We start from the raw sequence: 25884 nt of genomic DNA on the forward strand, positions 1-25884 counted from the left end.
ATGTATTTACAAACAAACTGGTTACAAAAAGGTAACAGTGATTAGTTATCATACCTACACCCATAAGTTCCACAGTAAGACTGGTCACTCCATTTTCTGAGCCCAAAACTGATCGCCATTCAAGAAAATAGGATGCTACTAAAGTAGTCTCACCAAATATGTCTGTTTTGATTAGCACCATATGAACTGGATCACTTATTGATAACATTGTTGTTGAATCAGCCATTCTAGTTCCATCACCTGGCAACATAAACCAAACAAATGCACCACATTACATATTCCATTATGGCCAACATAGAACAGTTCTATTGCAAAGAATACTAATAATAAACTTACATAAAACCAAATGAAATAATTCAGTAATGCCTCAGAAAGTATGCAACAAATTATTAAAAAAGTACTATCCCAAATTTGTCACTAACTTTTGAGAAAACTAGAATAATTGTGATGAGTCATCTAGTTACTCAATGCATATCAGGGTTTTTCATCCCTAAGAGATAAGTCTGTTCTTTAAAAGTACTTAACTAGGGACGCCTGGGTGGCTCAGTTAGTTGAGCATCCAATTCTTGATATCAGTTTGGGTCATGATCTCTCAGTTCATGAATTTGCAGCCCACATCAAGCTCTGCATTCACAGCACAGAGCCTGCTTGGGATTCTGTCTCCCTTTCTCTCTGCCCCACCCCTGTATGCACACATATACTCTCTCTCAAAAATAAATAAGATAAACTTAAAAAAAAATAAACAAAAGCACTTAACTAAAATCTACCATAATAAAAAGCCTTCAAATACATCAACATTAACCCCTAAACTACCTTTATCCCTAAACCTCCAGAAATAATCACTGTATTATCTACACAAAACTGAAAGATTGGCACCTTGGAGCCAGCATGTGAAGCCATTAACAGCCTAATTAAGGCAACATTTTTCACGAGGGGAAAAAAATTTTTTTCATAGTGTATTAACCATCTTAGGTAATCTAAAATTCTAAAGGTATAATTCTGTAACTTTGCTAAATTTGCTAACCAAAACATAAAATATGTTTACAGAAGCTATGTAAAATAATTATAGGAATCAACTATCACAACTTTAAAATTATGAGAATTATAGATTCCTCTCTAAACTTTTTTTATTTTTGAAAGTTATGTAACATCATAAATCTAGCCATCTTTTATAAATGAGTAGAATCATGACTCATTCTCCAATATATCCTCAGCACTAGCCTAGTATTGTATAATGCACCGAATACGCATTTAAGTGTTTATTACAAAAGAAGCAACCATTAAAGCAGTAAAAAAATAATCTTCAAGGAAAACTAAGTAGCAGAAAATAAAGTAAGAAGGCGGGTGGAAGTAGATTTTATAAAAAAGAGGGGAGAAAAAAACACCTAGGGAGATTTACTCATTTTAAATCTCTCATTACAGCAAAAGTCTTATGGTTGTTCTGCAATAAAACCTAACAAAGATTTACTCAATAAAATGACAATTTATTATTGCTTCTTACCCAAGCTTTCTCTGTGTACTTCAAGTAAAAAGCCATCATGAAAATCTGGTTCACAGGCACATGGAACAGGTTTAGAACGAAAACGTTGGTTTCGAAAATGTAAACATAAAGTAAAGGTTGAACAAACTTGTCCTGGTAAAGGCTCAGGTTCTTGTAGATGTTCCAAGAAAGCTTTTCCACCCAAAACCTGAAGGTAAAGATACCTCCGTGTTGGATCAATATTAGCTGTAAAGTGTAGCAATATATATGAGGAAACTGCCAAATAACTTAAGGAATGTGATCAAGACAATAGGAAATAATAACTTGACAGAAATAAAATCAAAGACTAAATAAAGAAAAAGTAACACATTTACTGTATACCAGGACCATTTGCAACCAGGGAAGAATAGATACATAATAAAATATTTTTATCTGAGTTTATATGCTGGCTACTCTCTCCCAGCTAGAAAGGAGTCAGAGCCAATGCTTAAGAAATCTACTTTTTAGTTGCTTATCCAACACTCCTTCACCTCCACAAACTCAGACAAATATCAGCTCAGCAAGTATACTTGTTAAGTAATTACCATTAAAAGACTGTACAGTGTTTATAAAATACATTATTAAAACATGAGCAACAGGTGATCCTGTTTTTGCTTCCACTCTGCTACATGTTAAATCTTCTGACATAATACACACTTCATGCAAAACAGAATCTAAGTTTTTTTGGATGATTAATCATAAAAATATTAGTATCTCATTCCAGAAGGAAAAAATGTTTTCTATCAAATACCAAACACTATAGCACATCAATATGTAGTACTATCCAAAATGAAATCAATGTTAAAAAGAAATACACATACTTTTTTTTAACAAGGTTGATTGTCTATCAGTGAAACAAACAGGTTGCTTTGGAGAGGAAGGGAGTTCTTGATCAACACTGTCCTAGAAAGGCAGAAAAAAAAAAGAAAACAAATTAGAAAACAAAAAATATAACTAAGCAAGGGAATGGCAACAATGGAACTAAGTAAATAGTATAAAGCCCCCCTCAAGGAAACTTTTCCCAGCCTAATTAAATAATTACATAATTAAAATAATGAAAAGTCTGCAAAAAAGGTGGTGTTACTGGTCACTCCTAAAGTTTGATAAGTAATTAAACAGCCTTCAACCAATGTCCACAGAATGCTAAAAACAAATTCTTAATGTCTTAAGGGTAAACTTTTTCTAAACCTAACATTTGCCTTATGATTCTACCATGAACTAATTTTAACAAGGAAATGACATTCCCATAGCAGAAGCTGTTACTGGGTCAATTTTTAAACAAATGGGTTAATAAACCTCAAAAACCAAAAAAAGAGGCTGTATTAAAAAACTTATTCCCTGATGTATTATGCAGTCCATCCAATTTTTACATTATAATACCCAGATATTGAGGTCACAGTTTCTCATTATTGCCTCATTTTCAAAAGACCTACTTACTAATTCGTCCACTGAGAGACTATCATCCCATTACTGACCTATTTGTATGAAGAGATTTGAAGGTTCTTATGCAATCATTTTTTTAAAGAAATTGATAATTTGTTAATCACAGACAATGGAGTTCCAAAAGAATGTATTAAAAAAATATGCCTAATCAAAAACGTTATAGAACAATACTAGTGAAAAAGAACTAGTGAAAAAGACCTAATTTAACTAAAATATGTATACTTAAAGTTACAGAACCAGAGAATAACAACAGAAAATTCTGTAGAGAGAGCAATATGGTATGTAACTCCAATCTCACTGATACATAATCCTACTTTCTATTTTTCAAGGGTAGAGTTAGCTTATATTTGAAGTAAAGATAGTATTAGGTAAAATGATCTTATTCATTTTTTAACATTTTATTTCATTTATTTAATATTTTAAAGTTTATTTAAAGATTTTACTTTTTAAGAAATCTCTATACCCAATGTGAGCCTCCAAACCACAAGAGTTGCATGCTCTTTTATTGTCTCATTGTCTCATTTTAAAGTGGTTTTCCTAAAAAGAGGCCCCAAATATGGACCCTATAAGTGGCATTAAGCATGAGAACATACTCTCAAAATCTTTCCCCTAAAAGATTACTCACAGTAACAAAATTAAGTTCTTTCATCACATCATCAATGATTCCTCGACGTCTAAGGGCTTTGATCAAATCTTCAGTTGATAACTGTTGTTGATCAGGTGCCAATTCTTCCCGTATTGTCTCAGCAAGGATTTCTCTTATTCTGCCATGGACATCCATCTACGTAGAAAACTCGAATTACCATTTACATTACAAAGCCATCAAACATTGCCAATCAGCTAATTTCTTTCTAAAACACCCAAAGGAAAAAAAAAATGATGGGAGAGTAGATAGATAAAATTCAGGAAGGCTTCTCAAGATAATAGTAAATGTAAAATTGTTACCAGAATTCAATAAGAATAAAGGTTAAGATTTTTAAAAGGAAGAAAACCAAAAAAAAATTTAGGATGATTTTTTTTTTTTAGTACAAATTCTAGGAATAATTTCAGCTGGTTATCTGCTACCTTTGTTAGTCTGCTTATTAGATGTGACCCTGAGTTAACTTATTCACCCTTTATGAATCTGGAAAAAAAATAATGCCCTGCCAAGACCATATTGTGAGGCTTAGCCAAAAAATGCTGAACACTGAGCAGAAAGCCTGGCAAGTGTACAATAAACCGTAGCTTTTATTATTTCAGATTACTGCATTCAGTTGAGCACCTCAACAATGTTCTCCTTGAGCTTCGAAACATCACAAACGCTTTTCGTTGCAAGTCCTTCAGTAACTTCCCTTTCATGACTTCTTTAAGAATTGCTGATTTGGTTCAACTTGAAAGACACAAGTTTCACCCTTAAAGTAATTCCAATTCCAGACCTCTGAATATACACCTGCTCCAAACACAACTTGTACTCGATCTGATCTCCAGAAACCGCGGGATGAATGCTTCGTTCTCACAGCTGTGCTATCACTCTCCCACGTTCCGTCACCTCAAACTCTCACTAGCACTTGCCGGCATTGTTGTCTTTCAGCGAGGCTAGAGAGCGGCCCCGGCTGGACACCCGGAGACGGCCCAGCCGTGCTCTGCGCCCCAGAGCCTGCGCTCGTGTCCCCGGCAAACAGGCGCCGCCGTCGGTCGGGCCTCGGGATGCCAGGTCGGGCGCTCAGGACCAAAAGCGGGCGGAGAGGCCCGGTCTCGCCCGGCGCCCGCGGCCCTCACCTTGCTCAGCTGCTGGTGGATGAGCTGCTTCAGTTCCGAGGCTTTCTCCGGCGGCAGCGACATGCTGGGGCCAGCGCCTCACCGCGCTTCTCCCCGCCTCGGGCGCTCCCCGGCCAGCCCCGGAGTGCCAGACGCGGCAGAGCAGAGCCGGCGCGACCGTCGGCCTCGCGCAGCTCCCGGGGGGCGCGACGCCGCGTCAGGCCGGGCTGGGCGGGAGCCGAAGCGGCGGCTGCTGCGGCGGCGGCTGCGGCTCTCAACTGTTGCTTTCAAACGGCGCGGACTACCAAGCCTCGGGCTGCCCCCAGCCCTGCCTGACCACCTCCACCTGCCGCTCCCCTCCCTCGGGGTCGCCACCCAGCAACCTCAGCGCTCCCCATCGCCCTGCCCTGCCGGGGTCTCCGCAGGCGCTGCCGACCCCCATCTCTTCCCCACTCGCGGGCCCCTTCCGCACTGCGGACCGGCAGGTAGCTGGACGGGCCCTTCAGGACCCCACGCCGAGCGACTCCACGGCCCCGCCCCGCTCCCGTCGCTAGGGGCTCTGGGGACTCCAGCGCGCGGACTGAGCGAGGCGCTCGCGGTTTCGCGCTCGCGTCGCCTGTGTTTCCTCTAGGTCAGTGCTCGCCCAGTCCTTCCATTTCGGTGCGACCATGTTTGTTCCCTGCGGAGATTCTGTCCCCGACCTCGCTGGCTTCACCTTCCTAATGGTGAGTCCCGCTTTCTCGAGCTCCGCCTGCTTGGCTTGGGGTGCTGTCTGTCGGGAGGCGCCTGGGGGGCCGCCACCGCGCCTCGAGGTCTTTCACTCGCCCTGGGACAGAAGTCGGTGCTTGCTTAAAACGGGGAGGTTGTCGCTGGAGTCCGGGCTGCAGAAAGAATCTTTGTTGGCGCTATCACCAGACGTTTCTGAGACTAGAGTTTGTAGTCTTAACTGTAAAACGTCATGTGTTTGATTGTTATTGGTAACATTGTACGTAGGTTGTGCGGGCCATTTTCTTTTCGTTGTATCCTAGAAAATCTTTTTTTCCAGCTAGTAGCAGAGCCTTTCTTAAGCTGGCAGGGCTTTGTCATTAACCAGATAACTACAGAAAAGGAAACCTTGCCAGTACCTAACACACGGTTTTATTGCTCCTAAAATTGCCCATATTCAGTCACTGTTTCAATAAACAGTCTATTAGAATAAGACTAGGTCCTTGTTCTCAAGGAGTGTCCAGTTTAGTTGGAAACACACGTAAATCAATAAGGGCAATAAATGCTAGGATAGCACTTTGTAAAGGGCACAGAAGAACCCTAGGATTTGTTGGGAGGGGGAGGGACACAGGGACCCGTTTAAAAAAAAAAAAGCTTCATATGTGGAATCTGGAAAAAAAAAACCCCAACTTTATAGATAAAGAGAACAGGTTGGTGGTTGCTAGAGGCAGATGAGAATGAGAGCTGCTTGGATGAAATAGATGAAGGTAGTCAAAAGGTACAACTCTACAGTTATAAATAAGTCCTGGGGATGTAATGTACAGCATGGTGACTGTAATTAATAGTACTGTAGTGTATATTTGAAATTTGCTAAGAGAGTAGATCTTAAAAGTTCTCATTACAAGGGGTGCCTGGGCAGCTCAGTTAACTCTGACTTCGGCTTAGGTCATGATCTCACAGTTTGTGAGTTCAAGCCCCACATCTGGCTCTGTGCTGACAGCTCAGAGCCTGGAGCCTGCTTTGGATTCTGTGTGTGTCTCTCTCTGTCTTAAAAATAAATAAAACATTAAAACATTCTTTTAAAAAGTTCTCATTACAAGAAAAATGTGTATCTGATTGATGTTAAGTAAACATTGTGGTAATCATTTTACAATATGTATATATATATATATATATATATATCAGCTGATATATGTTTATACCTGAAACTGATACACTGTTATATGTCAGTTATATCTTAATTTTTTAAATGATGATAATCACTTTTGGGCAATTCTCACCTTAATGCATGCAAGAAATATCAGTGAATGCTAAAATTTGTGATGATGTACTGTTGAAGGAAATTTTGTAGTATTTCATAGTATCTCTCTGAAAAATATTTATTAATCACAAAAGAGAAAAGCATCCTTCCAGGAGATATCTGGCAGAAGAAAAAAAAAAGATTCGTGGGGAAAGTAATGTCTAAGAGATTATTGGCGGTAACCTTGACCGTTATCAGTAAAGTGGCAAAGGGAGGGAAGCCATATTGGAGTGGGCTGAATAAGTGGAAGAAGAGATAGAGAATATATGTATGTATTTGTTCATTAATTCAGAGATAAAGTGCCTGAATACATATATACATACATATATAGCGTGTATGTATATATATATATACACATACATACACACACACACACATACATACATACATACATACATACACATAGTGATGAGAAGAATACAATAGTGAGGAAAGTGTAGATGTTACAGGAGAGAAACAGTCTAAACTAAGTAGCAGAATCCTTGGGAAGGGTAAGGGAATTACAGAAGATAACCAGGAGAGTAGTAGATGAGAGCAATGAGAAGTGGGAGACCACTCTGAGGGACCCAGAAAAATAAGAGGAAATGGAGATGGGGGAAGCAATTGCTAGAAGAATGCAAAGGAAGGGCTATATTAAAGAGATAAGTAGAATCAATAAAAATTAGCCATGTATTCTAAGTAGTTGGTAGGAGAAAAGGAAGAAGTTTTTTAGTTTAGGTAATTGAGTAATTGTTTCACTTTTGAAATACAAAACATGAGGACAAGTTTGGGCAACAGTTTAGTTTTGTACATGTTGAATGTGCATTGCCTATGAGAGAATCATGGGGAGATATCCATTAGTCTCTGGAGTTGAGATAAATGTTCTGGGCGATAGGTAGAGGTTTGGCAGTTGGACTGTTTGAAGTCATGGGGGTAAATATGTGTGTGTGTTCAACGTAAAAAGAAGCTGACTCTAACCTTTATGCACTAACAAAGCAAAGGGAAAGATGACCCAAGAAGCCTTTATACTTGCTTTCCCACTGCGTGAAGTGTTTTTTTCCCTGGTCTTCGTATGGCTGTCTTCCTTAAGTCTCCCAGGTCTATAGTTGACTGGTCACCTAAAGTCTTTCCTTGATCACCCTGTTTAAAATTGCAACCAAACACATATACACTCTCACTTAATTTTTCTCCACAGCACTTACCTCTGTATATAGGCATCTCAAAGATATTGTGGGTTTGGTTTCAGATCACAGCAATAAAGTGAATATCACAATAAAGCCAGTCAGATGAATTTTTTGGTTTCCCAGTGGATGTTAAAATTATGTTTATACTATAATGTATTAGTTTGCATTATGTCTAAAAAGACAATGTACATACCTTAATTTTAAAATATGTTATTGCTAAACAATGCTGGCCATCATCTGAGCTTTTGGTGAGTCATAATTACCATAGATCAAATGATAACAAATATAATAATAATGAAAAAGTTTGAAATATTGAGAGAATTACCAAAATGTGACAAACACAAAGTGAACAAATGCTGTTGGAAAAATGGTGCCAAAAGACCTGCTTGAGGCTGGGTTGCCACAGACATTCAAGTGCCATAAAATAAAGTACGCCTGTATTTCACTATTTTATTATATTTAACTACTCCCTTACTAGAATGAGAGTTCCACAAGGCAGGAATTTTTATCCGTTTGTCTTCCTGCATTCCTAGTGCTTAGAGCAATGATTGGCACATAGTCGGTTTTCAATAAGGTGTTAAACCAATAGTCTCCAAAGTAGAGGAAGCCCCTGCTGACACCTTGTTGAAGCTAATGCAAAGAGTCCATATTTAGTTCTGATGCACCTGAGCATAACCATTCAGATGTAGTCCTGTGATTATTGTCTTCTGTCTAAGCTTTTAAAAGTGCTGCTAATTTTGATTACTTAATGAACATTTTTTATTTCAGCCAGCAGTATCTGTTGGAAATGTTGGCCAGCTTGCAATAGATTTGATTATTTCTACACTGAATATGTGTAAAATTGGTTACTTCTATACTGATTGTCTTGTGCCAATGGTTGGAAACAATCCATATGCAACTGCAGAAGAAAATTCAACAGAACTCAGTATAAATGCTGAAGGTATGTAAGGTTTTGCATGTTTTATTCTCTTACAAGGAAGAGTTGTTTTAAATCAGAAATAGATTCAATGGATATTGTTTTATAGCATATATTTATTTAGTGCCAGTTTTGTGCAGTATTTATGACCTGGTCATATTGTCCTATTGTACATCATGGTTTTAGTTCTTAGTCTTTTCTAAATGGCAGCTCCTAAGATGACTGTACTTATATTTTTTACTAGAATTTGAGATTTCCTTTTTTTTTTTTTTAACATAAAGGTTTTTTGTCCTTCTTTTATCCTCAGTTTTAATTTCTGATCTTTCTGGCAAGTATAAGCACCACTAATACTAGAGAAAGGGGTAAAGAGAATTCCACCGAGCTCAGTCCTGTATGTTTAACATGTGCTACCTTACGTAGGCCTGATAGTTATCCTCTCATGTTATTATAGAATCCATAATAATATAATATTGATAAGGCTCAGAGAATTGAGTTGCCTAATACTACTAGTAGACATAGGCTTTTACCATGCCATAAATCTCCATAATTCCTCATTGCACTGTCATGTTTGTTTTAATTGGGGAACACAGTTGACATTGCCGTGACCACTGTGTTTATAATACAGAACTGCTCGGAGTGAGTGGGGGAAAGCTATTGATCATGAAGCACAGGAGCACCCACTTGCTTTGTTTGATGACAAGGTGCTCTGTTGGCTTCTCAGTGTTCTGTTTACCATAAGACTGAATTCAGCTATTGCCTTAAAGGATGAAGTACTAGAAATAGTAGAACTAGAATTTATATACTTCCACTAATGATAACAACTATCATTTTATATGAGCTGAGCACTGTGTGCATTAATACTCTTTACATGTATTAATCCATTTAATCCTCACAACTACTCTATAGGTAGTCTTATAGATGAAGAAACCATTGTACAAAGAAGTTAAGGTCACATGACTAATAATTGGTGTACCTGAGTTTCTAATCAAGGCTCTGGCCCCTGAGACCTGTTTCTTAAGCACCACACCACCCTGATGGACCTTCACACTAGTGGAAGACCCACTGGCTTTTCTCTGACACAAACTCACAACAAGTCAATTGGCTATGTCCTTTAATCTACTTTATCTATTTTTAAGATGAGGTATTTTGAAATAAATTATAGATATCATGACATTCCACCTCTAAATATGTATTTGTCTTTTTAAAGAACGTTTTCTTTATAGCTAAAATACTATCACATTTAACAAAATTAGTAATTTCTTACTATCTTAACTATACCCTATCCATATTCAGACTGTTCCAGTTTACCCCAAAATGTCCTTCAAAGTTAGTTTGTCTAAACCAACACCCACTAGGGGCACCTGGGTGGCTCTGTTGGTTAAGCACAGAGCCTGGAGCCTGTTTTGAATTCTGTGTCTCCCTACTGCCCCCCACTCACACACTGTCTCTCTTTCTCTCTTTCAAAAATAAATAAACATTAAAAAATAATAATTAAAAAATAAACTAAGACCCACCATAGTACTTCTGATTGTTATGCCTCCGAAATTTTTTACTGTAGAGCAGCAGTCTCTTTTTTTTTTAATCCCTTCATGAAACTAATTTATTGAGGAAACAACTAGATCCATTGTCCTATTGAATGTCCTATCTTCTGCATATGTCTTATAACTTCCTTGTAGTGTCATTTATCTTGGTCCCCTAGTGTCTGTATTTTCTGTAACTTCTTAGATCTAAAGCCTTGATTAGATAAAAGCTACATATTTTATACCAGAAAACATGAAAGGTGATGTTGCTTTTGTATTGTATCACCTCAGAAGAGAAAAGTAATGGGAAGCAGGATCTTAAAAAAGATTTTCCTGATACACTGATGATGAATATGAGTGCTAATATTGTAGGAGGTGGTATGTCTTACATTTTGCTCACTCCCTACAGATGTATCCTCTTCCCATTAAGTCTGTTGAATTGCACTAAATGTGCACATCAGAGATAGATTACAGGCCTAAGTGGCTCATGTTTTAGTCCCTTTCCCCTAAATTTATGCTCTTTTCCCTAATTCCTAAATTTCTGCTCTTACCTCCTTTGTCCTGAAAATACCTGGAGGTCATTAGGCTTGCTGCTGCAGCATAGCCCCTAGTCACTACCCCAGTCCAACACTCCCCAAAAGAGCTATAGCTGGAGAGACATGATCTGCCAAAGGATTTACTGGAGTCTGGGTTATTTGTAAATTATTTTACAGTAACTAAAATTTTACTCTTTAGCACAGTGGCCTAATCATGCCTCTAAGAAACTCCATATTTTGTCCTTGGTTCTCATTCTCAGAGGTGAGGTTGGGCAGGGACATGTTAAGCGTCAGTACAGCAGGCCCCCTTGTAGAATGTGAGTGAAGGTTGTGGATCCTTTTCCTTGAAGAAGAGCACACACCTTGACTCAGAAAATTTTACATATTATCTTGCATGTTATCTTTCAAAAACTTCTAAAGAACACAAATGTACCTATTCCAGGGATTTTATTATATGGCTAACATTCTCTTGCACTTTATTCCTTCTCTAAATCCCAATGAGTGTTGCTCTTCTGCAGAGAGAAGAGGGGAGAATAACTTTTTTTTTTTTTAAAGAGAGAGAGAGAGAGCAGGGGTGCCTTGGTGGCTCAGTCGGTTAAGCGTCCGACTTAGGCTCAGGTTGTGGTCTTACGGTCTGTGAGTTTGAGCCCTGTGTCAGGCTCTCCTGATAGCTGAGAGCCTGGAGCCTGCTTCAGATTCTTTGTCTCCCTTTCTCTTTGCCTTTCCCCTGTTCTTACTCTGTCTCTCTCTCTCTCTCTTTTTCTCAAAAATAAATAAACATTAAAAAAAAAAAAAAAAAAAAGCATGTGTGAGGGATAGGGGCAGAGGGAGAGAGAGAATCCTAAGCAGGCTCCCACTCAGCACAGAGCCTGACATGGGGTTCGATCTTACAACCCTGGGATCATGACCAGAGCCAAAATCAAGAGTTGGATACTCAACCAACTAAGCCACCCAAGTGCCCCTTTTTGTTTTTTGTTTGTTTTTAGCTAAGAACATTCTTTTTTTTTTTTTATGTTTTATTTATTTTTTTGAGAGATTGTGCAGGTGGGGGGGGGGGGCGGGCAGAGAGAGAGAGAAGGATAGAGGATCCGAAGCAGGCTCTGCGCTGACAGGCTGACAGCAGAGAGCCCAATGTGGGGCTCGAACTCACAAACTGTGAGATCATGACCTGAGCCAAAGTAAGACACTCAACCGACTGAGCCACCCAGGCACCCCTTAAATAAAAACATTCTTAAGAATGATTTCATGTGTCATAACACCAGAAGTTTCCGGGGAATTCTTCCCTGATTCTACAATCACAGTCAGAAGAAATATAATTTTATATTTTCTTAATAGTTAACCTTTCAGAAATGAATCTGTTATATAGAATAAAGCCCACAGGTGCATTTTAAGGTACTTCTAAAATGTTCTATTTTAACTGAATGATATAGTTCATATGTTTTATATTTAATTATTGAAAATATTAGGTATAAAAGTTCTTACAATTCAATTTTAGTTTTTATGTTAGTAATTTCACTTGTATAACTCCATCATTTTAACTCTCATGATTTCATTTTCTTTTTGTCTTTGTAGTATATTCATTGCCTTCAAAGAAGCTAGTGGCTCTTCAGTTAAGATCCATTTTTATTAAGGTTAGTATATTTGTCTTTTTAAGTTGATTGAAGTGAAATATAATGAGAAAATACTAAGTATTATTAAGAATTAAGATTCAAAACTCAGTTCTGCTCTTTTTACTGTATGTACAGTTAAGAAAAGTCTGATTCTATAGAGAACCAATCTTAGAATAGGTGTTACCATCATTTACTGATTGATTATATTGAAAGGAAATGAGGCATACTGTTTGGATCTTATATATTCCCAATTTAGGTAACATGGGTAAAAACATTTAAACAAATGAATATTTTGGATTTAGTCCATTTGTATTACATTTCAACCAGGGACATCTACATATAAATTATGTACATGTCAAAATAAATTCTGAATCTAACTTCTTTCCTCTTCCACCACTACCACTCTTGTCCAAATCACTGCCTTCTCTCCTACCCCTAATTCTATTCTTGCTTTGCCCACTTCCATAAATACCTAATTGTCTGCAGATAGCACCACCAGTTATCCTTTAAACCTAAATCAAATCCATCACTCCTCTTTTTAGACCCTCTGGTGGTTTCCTGTTTTCATCCCAGTGAACTCCCAGCCCTTACTGTGACTTATTAGGCTCTACCTCTGTGCTGGTATGGTAGCCACTATCCACATGTAGCTATTTAAATTTTGATTCATAAACTAAAATAAAATTAAAAATTCAGTTCCTCCTTCACACTAGCCACATTTGAAGTTCTCCATAGCCATGTGTGGCAAGCAGCTGCCATAAAGAGCACTTCCATTATCACAGAGAGTTCTCTTGGACAACTGCTTTACTTAATCGAACTTAGAGCCATTCCTGTTTGCTCATTACTGGGTTCCCTCTTTCATTAACCCTGCTTTAGCCACACTGGTCTCCCTGTGTTGTTCAGACAGATTAAGCTCACTCCCATCTCAGAGTCTTTACATTATTTTCTCTGCCTGGAATACTTTTCTTCTAGATACCTAAATGGTTTACTTCCTTCAGTCCTTGCCTAAATGCTGCCTCATCAGAAAGGCCTCCCCTGACTACCCTATTGTCTTATCCTGGGGTGGTTTTCTTCACAATTCATCACTACTTAGAGTATCATATATTTGTTTATTATCTACCTCTAATATAAAGTAAGTATTCTGAGAGAAGTGACAGTGTATCACTCACTTTCATATCCCCAGCTTCTAGAAAAGTATGTAGCATGTAGAGGAGCTCTTAGTAAATGTTGGTTGAGTCGATTAAGGTACCATCTGTTAAGAAGGTCAGAAAATTATCAGCTTTCTGTTGCCTCTCCCGCATACTCCATCTTAGTTATATTATTATGTAAATGGAATCTCATGGCATGTACTTTATGTCTAGCTTCATTTACTCAACATTCTGTTAGTGAGGTCCATCCATGTAGTTTGAAGGAGAGGTAGTTTGTTCATTCTCACCTCTATGTGGGATTCTGTTGTATAAATAAGCCATAATTTATCCATTGTACTGTTAATGGAATGTTAGATTTTTTTCTAGTTTGAGACAACTGTGAATAGTTATATGATTATTTTAATATTCATATTAGATCCACTCTTTCTTTAGTTAACAATACCATACCCAAAGTTTTGCAGTGAGAGTTGCTAATATTTTTCCATTATGCTATGTGGCTTTTTCTGTTCTCTTCCTAATACCAGTGTAAGTTCAAGAATTAAGAAAGACAAACATGTCTGAATGAAATTTTTGGTAGATGGGAATAGTGATTTCAAAATAGCTAACATTTATTGAGCATTGATTTCTTCACACCAATATGGCTGTGAGTACTTTATGTATATATATTACTCTACATAAGCATCTCGACAGTGTGACAAAGCAGGTATTAACATTATCCTCATTTGTAAAATGAGATTTCAGAAAACTAAAACACAGTTTTTTAATTTAATCAGGCTGTACCATCTCCCTAGTTGAATAACTAGCTATTTCTTATCTGCATTTTAAATTTTATTGAATAATTATTTAATAGCGGTCTGTGAGAAGAATTTCCATAAAGTAATTTTCCCCCCAAAATTGTATAACCCACTTCCCAGATTAACCAACTGTTAATATCTTGCCATACCTGCTTGATTCTCTCTCTCTGCATGTGCATGCAGTTTCCTTCTGCCAAATAATCCAAAAGTAGGCTGGTGATGTTATGATATTTTACCCATAAATAGTTCAGCATGTATCTCTCCTTCATGACATTCTCCTTCACAACCATAGCAGCATTATCACACCTAAGAAAATCAGCTCTTAATGAATTATTCAGTAGTATCATAAGACATATTCAAATTTCCCCAATTGTCCCCAAAATATTCTTCAGTTTTGGAACCTTCAATCAAGGTTCACATGTTACATTTGGCTGTAACATCTTTTTAGTTGTTAGCCTTTGACGTAGAAGTGGCCTCCTTTTTCTGTTCTTCATAGTATATTCACTCTTCGAGGATTCATGCCAGATGTTCAGCATCCTAGATTCACCTAATCATTTCCTGATCAGATTCAGGTCAGAAATTTCTAGCAAGAAGATCTCATAGATGACCATGTGATAGTTTTTAAGTAACGATAGATTAAGTTACTGGGAACTGGGAAATTTTCCTTTGTCCATCAGCATAGAATTTTTTTGAAACTAGATTTCTTGTGATTTATTTCTTAATTGTAAAGCTATAATAAACAATTCATTGCTCTTCGTCTCTCACCTTCAGTTTAAGGACAGAAAAGTGGAAGTAAAAATAATTACAATTTTAATACATAAATTATCACATAAAGCTAATAAAATATTTTATATAATACTCTTATTATATGCTAAGATCTAACTTTTAGACTTTCTTTTTATTCTTTCAATGGTATACGAAGTATAAATCAAAGCCATTCTGTGAAAAACTGCTTTCCTGGGTGAAAAGTAGTAACTGTGCCAAAGTTATTGTTCTTTCAAGCAGTCATTCATATCACCGTAATGACCTACAGCTTCGCAGGTATGTTTTTGCCTTTGAAAAGTTTTGTTTTGATTTATGCAATATTATGATGGTGTCTCTATTAAAAAGCTAAAATAAGTTTTAAAAGTTAGGTATATTTTTACCTCCCCTCTCTGGAATTTAGAAAGATGATAAAGTCAGGAGATAGGAGGGAGTATGGTTAGTAGTGTTATGGTTGAGGCAGAAGGAAGGCTTTGGTGTAAAGATATAGATTGTTCTGGAACTGTGCTTCGGTTGTTTGGTATGGTGTGTGGTGACATTACAGAGCTGAGCTGATAAAGAGAAAGAGGAGAGATTCATTGGATGATTTTTGGAAAATTGAATTCGTATTTCTATTTATTCAGTCATTGCAGAAATCCAGTTGCCTCTAAGTATAAATCAGGTATGTCACACTGAATTCCTAAATATAAGGCAAAGTATCTAAGAGATAGAAATATAAACTATTTCATTATCATTTCCACACCTATAAAATCATGATGAAAAGCATTAGCCAAGACTAACCTTTCAAAACTGGAGCTAATTTCTAGGAATCTCACAATAAACATACAATTCTAGGAATCTCACAAAAGTCCTCTTGGCCAGAAGGGAGCATAGCTTGTGGGAAATTGATTATCTTCATGCTGACCTTGCCTTAGTTTAAGTTGGCCTGGGTCCTTATGCTCTCTCCTAAGTGTGTAAATAGCAAGCCAGAGCAATATTTTTATATGCTATTCTTCCGTAGAGTGCTGAAACTTGTGCTTTGCTTTTGCAACAAAATACACATGGAACAAATAGTATTTGCTAAAAGAACTGATACTTGCCTTAATGTTCAAATTTATTATGTTTTTAAAAACTGAATTATATGATTGCTTCTAGTACTCCCTTCAGATACCTGCTTACACCTTTCTTGCAAAAAACTGTTCAAAATAAAATAAAGAGCCTGAACTGGGAAGAAATGGAAAAAAGCCCATGCATTCCTGAAATAGATGATTCTGAGTTTTGTATCCGTATTCCTGGAGGAGGTATCACAAAAACACTCTATGATGAAGGGTGAGTTTGTCTGTTTGTTCATTTGTTCCCCCACCTTATTTAAAAATGAAAGTAGGAAGGGCTGGCTCAGGCCGTAGAATGTGTGACTCTTTGATCTCTGGGGTCACCAGTTCAAGGCTCACATTGGGTGTGGAGCCTACTTAAAAATAATGAAAGTAAGATAAGTGGGAGAGTGTGTTGGATTACTTATCAGAACTTTGAGAATATGTTTTATATTTACACATCACATAATTTAAGTGTGGTAAAATATACGTAACATTAAATTTAACCATTTTTAAGTGTACAATTAAGTGGCATTAATGCGTTTACGGTGTTGAATATCCATCACCATCTGTCCACTTTCAGAACTTTGTCATCGTTCTAAACAGAGAATCTGTGAGTACAGATTAAATAATAACTCCTACTTATTTCTGCAAAGCCCATACTAATATCCTCACTTTCATTTCTGATTTTAGTAATTTGAGTTTTCTTTTATTCTTAGTAAATTTTGTTGATCTTTTCAAATAACTACTTTTGGTTTTATTGATTTTCTCTATTGTTTTTCTGTTTTCTATTTATCTCCACTCTAATCTTCATTATTCCCTTTCTTCTGGTAACTCCAGGTTTAGTTTCCCTTTCTTATTATAGTTCCTAAGATGTAAACTTAGGTCATCAATCTGAGAAATTTCTTCTTTTTAAATACATGCGTTTACAGCTGAAACTTTTCCTCATACTCTACTTTAGCTGCAACTCTTAAATTCAGCATGTTGTTTTCATTTTCTTTCTCCTGTATTTTTCTGATTTACCATGTGATTTCTTCTTTGACCTATTTCTTCCTTGACTGTATTAATTTCCATATATTTGTGAATTTTCTGGTTTTCCTTCTGTTGTTGAGTCCTAGTATCATTCTACTATGATTGAAAAAGACACTTTGTATGATTTTCATCTTTTTAATTTATCAAGTCTTATTTTGTGCCCTACCAAAGGTCTGTCCTGGAGAATGTTTCATGTGCACCCAAGAAAAATGTGTATTCTGCTTGTGTTGAGTGGGATGTTCTGTATACATCTGTTAGGTTTAATGGGTGTATGGTGTTGTGTAAGTCCCTCTATTTCATTATGAATCAGTCCGTTTGTTCCATTATTGAATGTGGGGTGTTGAAGTCTCCCAACTGTTATTGTAGCCCTGTGTCTAATTCTCCCTTCAATTCTATGTCTGCTTATATATTTTGGGGCTCTTGTTTTGTGAATATATCTTTGTATTTCTCACATCTTCTTGGTGAATTGGCCTTTTTATTCAATATATAATGGCTTTCTCCATCTCTTATAACAGTTTTTGATATTTTGTCTGATATTTTTACAGCCACCCTGCTCTCTTTTGGTTACTATTTGTGTGGAATATCTTTTTCCATCTTTTCATTTTCAAACTATGTGTGTCCTTATATTCAAAGTGAGTCTCTTATAGACAGTAAATAGATCATTTTTTTAATCCATTCTGCTAGTCTATGTCGTTTGATTAGAAAGTTTAATCCGTTTGCATTAAAAGTAATTACTAATGAAGGACTTGTTACTCTGCTATTTGTTTTCTGTATGTCTTATACCTTTTTTGTTCTTCATTTACTGCTTTACTGCCACATTTTTTATAGGGACATCTTTTGATTCTCTTCACATTTCCTTTTGTGTATATTCTAAAGATACTTGCTTTATGGTTTCCATGGTGAGTGCATGTAACATTCTTAAGTTATAACAGTCTGAGTTGATACTAACTTCAGTTGCATACAAAAACTACTACTGGTCACACTATCTCCCCCCAACCCATTATGATATTGTCACAAATTACATCTTTATATATTATATGCCCAATAACAGATTTATAGTTATTTTTGTGCATTTTTCTTTTAAATTCTCTGCAGTTGCTCTTGATTGATCTTTGAGAATCACTAACAGTTAGCAGGCAAGTGAAAGTAAAGGAGGAAACTAGAAAGAGATCTTTTTTTCTTTAAGCCCCTTTTTGAAAAAAAATTTTTTTTTTTAACGTTTATTTATTTCTGAGACAGAGAGAGACAGAGAATGAACAGGGAAGGGGCAGAGAGAGAGAGGGAGACACAGAATCTGAAACAGGCTCCAGGCTCTGAGCTGTCAGCACAGAGCCCGACGCGGGGCTCGAACTCACGGACCGTGAGATCATGACCTGAGCTGAAGTCGGACGCTTAACCAACCAAGCCACCCAGGCGCCCCTAAGCCCCTTTTTGTAAATTGACTTTTATGACTTATATGATGGCCCAATCTGCCATCAGATTTGTAGACACTTACACTATCCCCATTTTTGCCTGCCTTATCCCTTAGCTTCCTGTTTCATATGACCCGAGGCTAAATTTAGGGCTAACCAGTAGGCCTTGCTGTATGCTTCAACTCCCTCTGACTTTTCCTCCTTGCTAGGAGTTGATTTGCCTGGTGGGATCATGGAAAACAGAGCCAACGGTGTTTAGAAGGTGGCTTCTACTGCTAGTCTACTCTCTGCTCTCCCATGAGGAGACATGAATAAGGAGCACCACTTGTGCTGTCAGTGGTGGCTCTAGAGAAGTGGGCAGAGCTAACCTTAGAAAAAAATTATGTCCCCGTTACCATTGCTGAAAGTCCACCAAAAATCTGCCTCCTTACTTAACATAATAAATTTCAAGAGTATAATCCTAGCCTTGCAAAGTAGAATGACTGGTTTGCTTGCTCTGAAATCTGCATTGTGATTTCTATATGACCTGAAGAAGTCATAATAGTAACATAAGTAGTAGTCATGGTGTTAGCAAATTATGTGCCTGGTACTTTCTGTGCACCTTACATGTATTAAATTATTTAATTCTCATACTGACCTTATAGATATGTGCTATTAACTACATGTTATAAGCAAAAAAATTGAAGGGCTGCAAGGTTAAATAACTGCTAAAAGCCATATGAGTAACATGTGGCAGAGCCAAGATTCAAACGTAGGAATCCGGCCCCAAATTCTGCACTTTTAACCACTTCACTCTAGAGCTAGCACTCATGGTCCAGGATCATAGTGAGCTTTATTCTTTGTCTAAAAGTTGAACCTATTCCTTGTTATTTGTAATTATTTATGCCCCTGCTTCTTTCTGAAATATCTAAGATCTGTCAGAAAGGATACAGGCATTTCAGCTTGTTTTCTCAATACACCTTGTTTTGTCCATTTCTGGCCATACTTGTGTACCATTCCAGCTTTCTCTTTTTCCCTTAAAACCTGCTCATTTATTTTCACTTTTCTTTTTTTCCCAGTCTGTCACCCATTCGTGTTTTTACTTCTTTTCCTGTCTAGCTTATTACTCATCATATAAAATATCACTTCAGTTATTCTTTTACCACAGCCTGGAAGCCATGGCTACGTAATCATTCTCTGGCCTGCCCTGCAAACCACCAGCTTTCAGTCCTTCTTTTGCTTCATTCAGGCCACATCATTTGTAGCCTAGACTGCTGTTAGTCTGATTGGGGTGTCATAGCAAAATAAAATCAGCAGGGTGGCTTAAACCACAAAAATTAATTTGCTCACAGTTCTAGAGGCTAGAAGTCTGAGATTGGGGAGCCAGCATGGTTGAGTTCTGGTGAAGGCCCTCTTCCTAGCTTGCAAATGGCTGCCTTCTGGCCGTATCTTCAGATAGCAGAGACCTCTGATTCCTTCTCTCCTTACAGAGCCACAGTGCTGTCAGATTAGGGCCCTACCCTTATGACTTGGTTTACTCTCAATTACCTGTGCAGGTCCCATCTCCAGATGGAATTGCATTGGGGGTTAGGGCTTCAGCATATGAGTTTTGGAGGGGTGTGAGTTTAGTCTGTAGCTGCTGCCATCAAGATCTCTTGATTGATTCCCCTGCCTCCTTCATTATGACTCCGTTTAATCCATCTTCAGTATTGCTAAAATCAACCTTCTGAAATTCAGAACTGGGGCACCTGGGTGGTTCAGTCAGTTAAGTGTCCAGCTTTGGCTCAGGTGATGATAACACAGTTCGTGAGTTCGAGCCCTGCATCAGGCTCTGTGCTGACAGCTCAGAGCCTGGAGACTGCTTCAGATTTTGTGTCTCCCTCTTTCTCTGACCCCCCCCCCCCCCCCGGGCTCACACTCTGTCTCTCTCTCAAAAATAAACATTAAAAAAAAATTGAAAAATAAAATTAAATTCAGAACTGATCACAACATTCCCAGAGTAAAATCCATCAGCAGTGGGGCGCCGGGGTGGTTTAGTCGGTTAAGCATCTGACTTCAGCTCAGGTCATAATCTCACAGTTTGTGAGTTCGGGCTTTGTGTTGGGCTCTGTGCTGACAGTTCGGAGCCTGGAGCCTGCTTCAGATTCTGTGTCTCCCTCTCTCTGACCCTCCCCCATTCATGCTCTTTCTCTGTCTCAAAAATAAACATCAAAAAAAATATTTTTTTTAAATCCATCAGCAGTTTTACTTGCTTTGTGCAGAATCTGGTTCATATTTCTTAATGTGTCATATAAGGCCCTGCAGGATCTCCTTGCCTGGCTCATTCCTTGGTGCCCTGGACTCCAGCTAAACTACTAGCAGTCACGGTTTCCTAAAAGCTGTCTCATTCTTCCTTGCCTTGTCCCATGTACTTTCTCCTGTTGTCTCCCTTGCAAAAACCAACCCAGTTTCTAAGAGTCACCTCGTACAGCACTCCTCTGTGTCCTTACATGCTTCTCCCTTCTGCACAAGGAAGTTACTACTCTCTTTGTATTCCCACAGCTGTCTGCACCTTCACCCTGACTGCTTAGTTCTTTACAAATTAGCCTCCTCCTTTTGCTCCACTCAGTGTTAGAGTAATGATCTCAGACTTGCCATCTTGCCATAAGCAACTGGAAATTGGACAAAATTAAGGAAACAACTGTTTTTCAGACTTGGACACCAGGCAGCACATAGTTGTGATTCCTGAGAGAAGGCAAATAAAGTCCTACAATTGCCCCCAACTTTCTGCTTGGAGATATTTTCTGGACTACAAAACAGGGAGGGGGAGGGAACCTGAGCAGACCAGTCTTGCTGAGTTGAGGAGACAGATATCAGCATTGGGGAATGCTAGGACACTCGGAAAGTACAAGGCAGAGAACCATAGAAGGACTATTCAGAAGAGCTGTAGGGGTCTCTCTGAGTCTTTGAAGTCTAAGCCACACATGTGTAGGGTAAAATTCTGTGAGACCAAAGAATAACTTCTGGGTAGTTGTAAACTTGCCCACAGAGTTAGCAATGGTAGCAAAATATTATAAAAGTTAGACATAGTCATCATAGAATATTTGGAAAATATAAAATAGTCCAAAGAAACTATATTTATAATACTCAGTTCTGGGGTGCCTGGGTGGCTCAGTTGGTTAAGTGTCCAGCTCTTGATTTCAGGCTCAGGTCATAATCTCACAGTTGTGATGAGATTGAACCCTGCATCAGGCTTCGTGCTGGGCATGGAGCCTGCTTAAGATTTTCTTTCTCTCTCTCTCTCTTTCTCTCTCTGTCTCTCTCTCTCTCTCTCTCTCTCTCCCCGCACCCCCCCCTCGCCCCCTCCCCTTGCGTGCGCACATGCTCTTTCTCTCCCTGTCTCTCCCCACCCCCCATATATATGTATATATATATATATACACGTATATATACGTATATATATGTGTGTGTGTGTGTGTATAACGTATCAGAAGTAACTACCATTACTAATTTTTCACTTGTTCTCTTCCCAACTCCTTTAAAAATATATCTGAATTAAATGTACATATCTGCAAGATATACCATGTCTACCTTTATAACTTTAGAGTTCATCCTGTTTAAAAATGTTTCTCACAAAATCAATTTTCTTTTAATTTTCTAACACACATCTTTTATTCTCTTATAATCAAACCCTTGTTCAATGTTCAGTGTAATTATACATTCACTGCAATAAAGAATTTTTGAAATTGAAAAAAAACTCATCATAGAGCTTATATAATTTTGAATCCTTTTTTTTCTTCCTCAGTGCACATCATGAATATTTGCTAAATTTTTTGTAACATATATATTTTGCCTTCCCATTATGAGAACAAATATATATTCTGATCTCTGGAAAAAATAATATTAGTTACTCTAATAATAAGGGGTGGCAGTGGTGTGGCTGACCTGAAATCCCATATATTTAATGGGAATAGAAGTGCATTTATAATTTAATAATGGATGTGTCTAGGTTTTTAATGTCACAAAGTAATAAAATTAGTCATTCTCCACTTTTCATTTTTAGAGAGGTCCAGAGGATGGTATTAAAACTATTATGCTACTCCTTGTGTTACAAACTAGTAGTGGAGGCACTGTAAATTCAAGACCATACTTCTTCATTTTTTAAGGTCGAGCTTTGAAAATGAAGGCACAGCCAGGGAGGCTAGCTAGCCTCCTCTAGGCAGGATCCATTTCTAAGGGATGTGTAGGATCTGGAATCTTCTGAGTCATCACAGCTCACAGTGCTTCCATACGAAGTTTGAAGCCTCTACTACATACGGAGATGATGTAATTTGCTAACAACTTCCAATTTCTAATATTTAGAGACTGAGATGCTATGTTAGCCTCTCCTAGTACATCTGAGACTTCTGAACCTCCCTATCAGAGTCTTCTCCACATCTGATATCCCCTGCTTAGGAACCCAACTCACTTTATTTCTGAACCTCTCTATCAGTCATGTGCTCTCAAGTTTTAGCATCGTATTTTTCTCCTAGTTTTTGATTTTAGTGTATTAGAAAATATTTTTGCTTTTGTTGGCAAACAGGAAGCTTTTTGCATTGATTTACCTCCATCTCATCACTAGCTTGAGACATTTATAGCAAATAGGAGACTGTTTTGGAGTCAGAAAGACTCAGGTTCAAGTCCCACCTCTGCTACTTCCCAGATACAGAACTTTGAGCATGTTAAATATGCTTCAAGCCCTTTAAACTTCAGTTACTTCATCATACTGGCTAACACATTCATAGTATTGACTATGTATTGAGAATTGTGTTAACCATTTTCCTCTACTGCCTCCTTTATATGTCCCAACAACCTGTGAGGTAAGTTCTGTTGTGTTCCCTCTTTTACATATGAGACACACTGAAGCTCTGATTAAGTAACTTGCCTGACATGTCTGGTAAGTAGCAGAGCTAGAATTTGAATCCAGGCATTCTGTCTGTGTTCCCATTATTCCAAACTGATTCATTTATAAAATGGAGATAATTACAACTTCCTCAAGGATTGCTGAGGGATTGAATTATAAAATATGCAGACAGTCCTTAGCACATAATAAATCACTCAGTAGATAGAATCTGTAAGAAATAGCAATAAGTTTTTTTCCCTTTATTCTATTCCACACTTTTCCTTCACTGCTTTAGATTATTAATAACAAGGGTATTATTTTCTTTCAGTCCCTTTGCTATGGTGCTTCTGAAAATCACTGTCTCTACAGCAGATCTGGAGAGTAGATCAGAACATTTTTCAGTGGGGATGTTTTTTCATGCAGCCCTGTGTGATACGCAAATTTACATATGCCCATGGTGGGCATTAATTACATGGCTTCTAGTTCTATCCCCACAAATACCATACATCTGGGGCAAGGGGGATAAATAAGTGATCTTATTAGGTGGCATCTTCTCCTTGCCTAAAACCTGGCAGATCGTCTTAGCTATAAAAACAGACACACTGGAATCCGGGTCTTATATCAGTAGAAGAATACTTAATTTTTCTCTGTATTTATTATAGCTGTTCTAAAGAAATTCCAATGGTGGTTCTGCTGAAATTTGTGTCAGAAGGAGACAATATCCCAGATGCTCTAGGTCTTGTTGAATATCTTAATGAATGGCTTCAGATAATCAAACCATGTGTAAGTTTTGCTACATTTAAGCCTCTGATTTCTCCAGTTATGTATTTGTAAACTTGTATTTTATATTCTATATAAGTAGGCCAAATAAGTGAAAATTTGATACATCTTTATGTAAAATTTAGTTTAGCTCAGCTTTTGAAAAGATAAGAGAGCATTTAACCAACCAATTATCTACAGTTGTTTCATTAAAGCTGATTTTCCAAAAAAGGAAAACTTTCAAGTACTTCATGGTATTAATTGGTCACATTGCATTAATCATACCAGACATATTTTTACAAGAATAAACAAATTTCTTTCAAATTCAGGATTTTTTTTTTCAGGAAAGCAAAAGATATTTATGTAAGCAATACTGTAACTATTAAACACATATTATAATTAAAATACTTTTCTCTGTTATAAGAGCATTACACCCAGGGAAATCAGTTAGCCTTTAGGCATAATAGAAGCACCGTAAGGCTGCTTTATATAATAGGTACTGTTTTTTAATTCATGCTTTTGCTAGGAACAAATTGATAAAAATCACACAGCACTGATTTTTTTTTATTTTTTTACCTCAGTTCCCTTCAAATTTGATTTTACTGGATGGACTTCACCCATAGCCTTTCTGGCATATCTTTATGATTTGGAACTTAAGGAAATCTATCTTCAGTTAATATAGAGACATGGAAATTTATTGCTTTGTTTTTACTTACAGTGAAACACAACTAAAAGTGTCAAAGTCAAAAAGAGCAGAAACAAAAGAAACTAGAGAAGGGGTCTTATGCTACTTAAATGTGAAAAGGGGATTTGGTGGTAAAGTTGAAGGATTAAACTTTTTTTTTTTTTTTTTTCCAGTTACAGTGTGATGACCCCACAGCATCTGCCTTGCAGTGGAAAATGCCAAGTTCATGGAGATTACTCTTTGGCAGTGGTCTTCCTCCTGCGCTTTTTTGATCTGTTTTCAGTTTTATAACTTATGTCTCAAGGTACTTATTACCAACACAACTGTTAAACAAATATTATCTGAGAATGTATTAGGAAATAAATCTTTTCACAGAAAATCTCAAAAAAAAATGGATTAACAAAAAGTTGTTTTGCCATGCATTTCAGTATTTACAACAAATGTAAATTTTGTACAATAAAATATTTCCTAAGTAGCTTTATTTGAAATGTGTCCTTTTTTTTTTTTTTTAAGTTTATTTTGAGAGAGAGAAAGCAAGCAAGCACAAATAGGGGAGGGGCAGAGAGAGAAGGAGAAAGAGAATCCCAAGCAGGCTCTCCTGCCAGCACAGAACCTGATGTGGGGGCTTGAACTTATGAACCCATGAGATCTCGACCTAAGCCAGAATCTGGAGCTGGACACTTAACCAACTGAGCCATCTAAGGGTCCCTCTTTTGTTTTTTATTAACTCAGACTTCTGTATTAGTTTCCCATTTCTGCTATAATAAATTACCACAAACCTAGTGGCTTAAAACAATACAATTTATTATCTGGTAATTCTAGAAGTCAGAGGAATCCAAAATTAGTCCTCACTGGGCTAAAATCAAATCTCCAGGAACCAATACCAAGAAAATGGGAATCTATTAATTACATGACAAAGAATTGAAATTAATTGTC

General features: G+C 37.4%; 2 protein-coding genes across 5 annotated transcripts in view; one reads left to right on the forward strand and one right to left on the reverse strand.

Annotated features, from left to right (window-relative positions):
• Nucleotides 1-4832, reverse strand: part of CEP76 (centrosomal protein 76) — a 34188-nt gene extending 29356 nt beyond the window's left edge. For 3 of the 4 annotated variants that reach the window (XM_040479450.1, XM_040479453.1, XM_040479449.1), the window contains exons 1-5: nucleotides 4721-4832; nucleotides 3588-3743; nucleotides 2341-2422; nucleotides 1502-1726; nucleotides 55-240 (exon numbers count right to left, since the gene is read on the reverse strand). In XM_040479450.1, the coding sequence (XP_040335384.1) occupies nucleotides 55-240; nucleotides 1502-1726; nucleotides 2341-2422; nucleotides 3588-3743; nucleotides 4721-4783 (712 nt within the window). In that variant the 5' untranslated portion in view covers nucleotides 4784-4832. Of the gene's footprint in view, nucleotides 1-54; nucleotides 241-1501; nucleotides 1727-2340; nucleotides 2423-3587; nucleotides 3744-4223; nucleotides 4631-4720 lie in introns of those variants that run through there. The other variant, XM_040479452.1, reaches the window with a different exon arrangement.
• A 402-nt stretch (nucleotides 4833-5234) lies between these two features.
• PSMG2 (proteasome assembly chaperone 2) lies at nucleotides 5235-25429 on the forward strand. Its single transcript, XM_040479454.1, has 7 exons — nucleotides 5235-5424; nucleotides 8636-8807; nucleotides 12412-12470; nucleotides 15311-15429; nucleotides 16285-16458; nucleotides 24167-24287; nucleotides 25122-25429. The coding sequence occupies exons 1-7, from the start codon at nucleotides 5368-5370 to the stop codon at nucleotides 25218-25220; spliced, it is 801 nt and encodes a 266-aa protein (XP_040335388.1). The 5' UTR covers nucleotides 5235-5367; the 3' UTR covers nucleotides 25221-25429.
• The last annotated feature ends 455 nt before the right edge of the window (nucleotides 25430-25884 follow it).

Source organism: Herpailurus yagouaroundi, unplaced genomic scaffold, assembly GCF_014898765.1.
Source record: "Herpailurus yagouaroundi ecotype Mexico unplaced genomic scaffold, PumYag 142, whole genome shotgun sequence".
NCBI lineage: Eukaryota > Metazoa > Chordata > Mammalia > Carnivora > Felidae > Herpailurus > Herpailurus yagouaroundi.

Bases quoted from the DNA above. Each gene is read 5' to 3' on its own strand.
- PSMG2 (XM_040479454.1), top strand. From the start codon at position 5,368: ATGTTTGTTCCCTGCGGAGATTCTGTCCCCGACCTCGCTGGCTTCACC. The intron at 8,808-12,411 runs GTATGTAAGGTT...TTGTCTTTGTAG, and splicing joins ACTCAGTATAAATGCTGAAG to TATATTCATTGCCTTCAAAG. The intron at 15,430-16,284 runs GTATGTTTTTGC...GATTGCTTCTAG, and splicing joins AATGACCTACAGCTTCGCAG to TACTCCCTTCAGATACCTGC.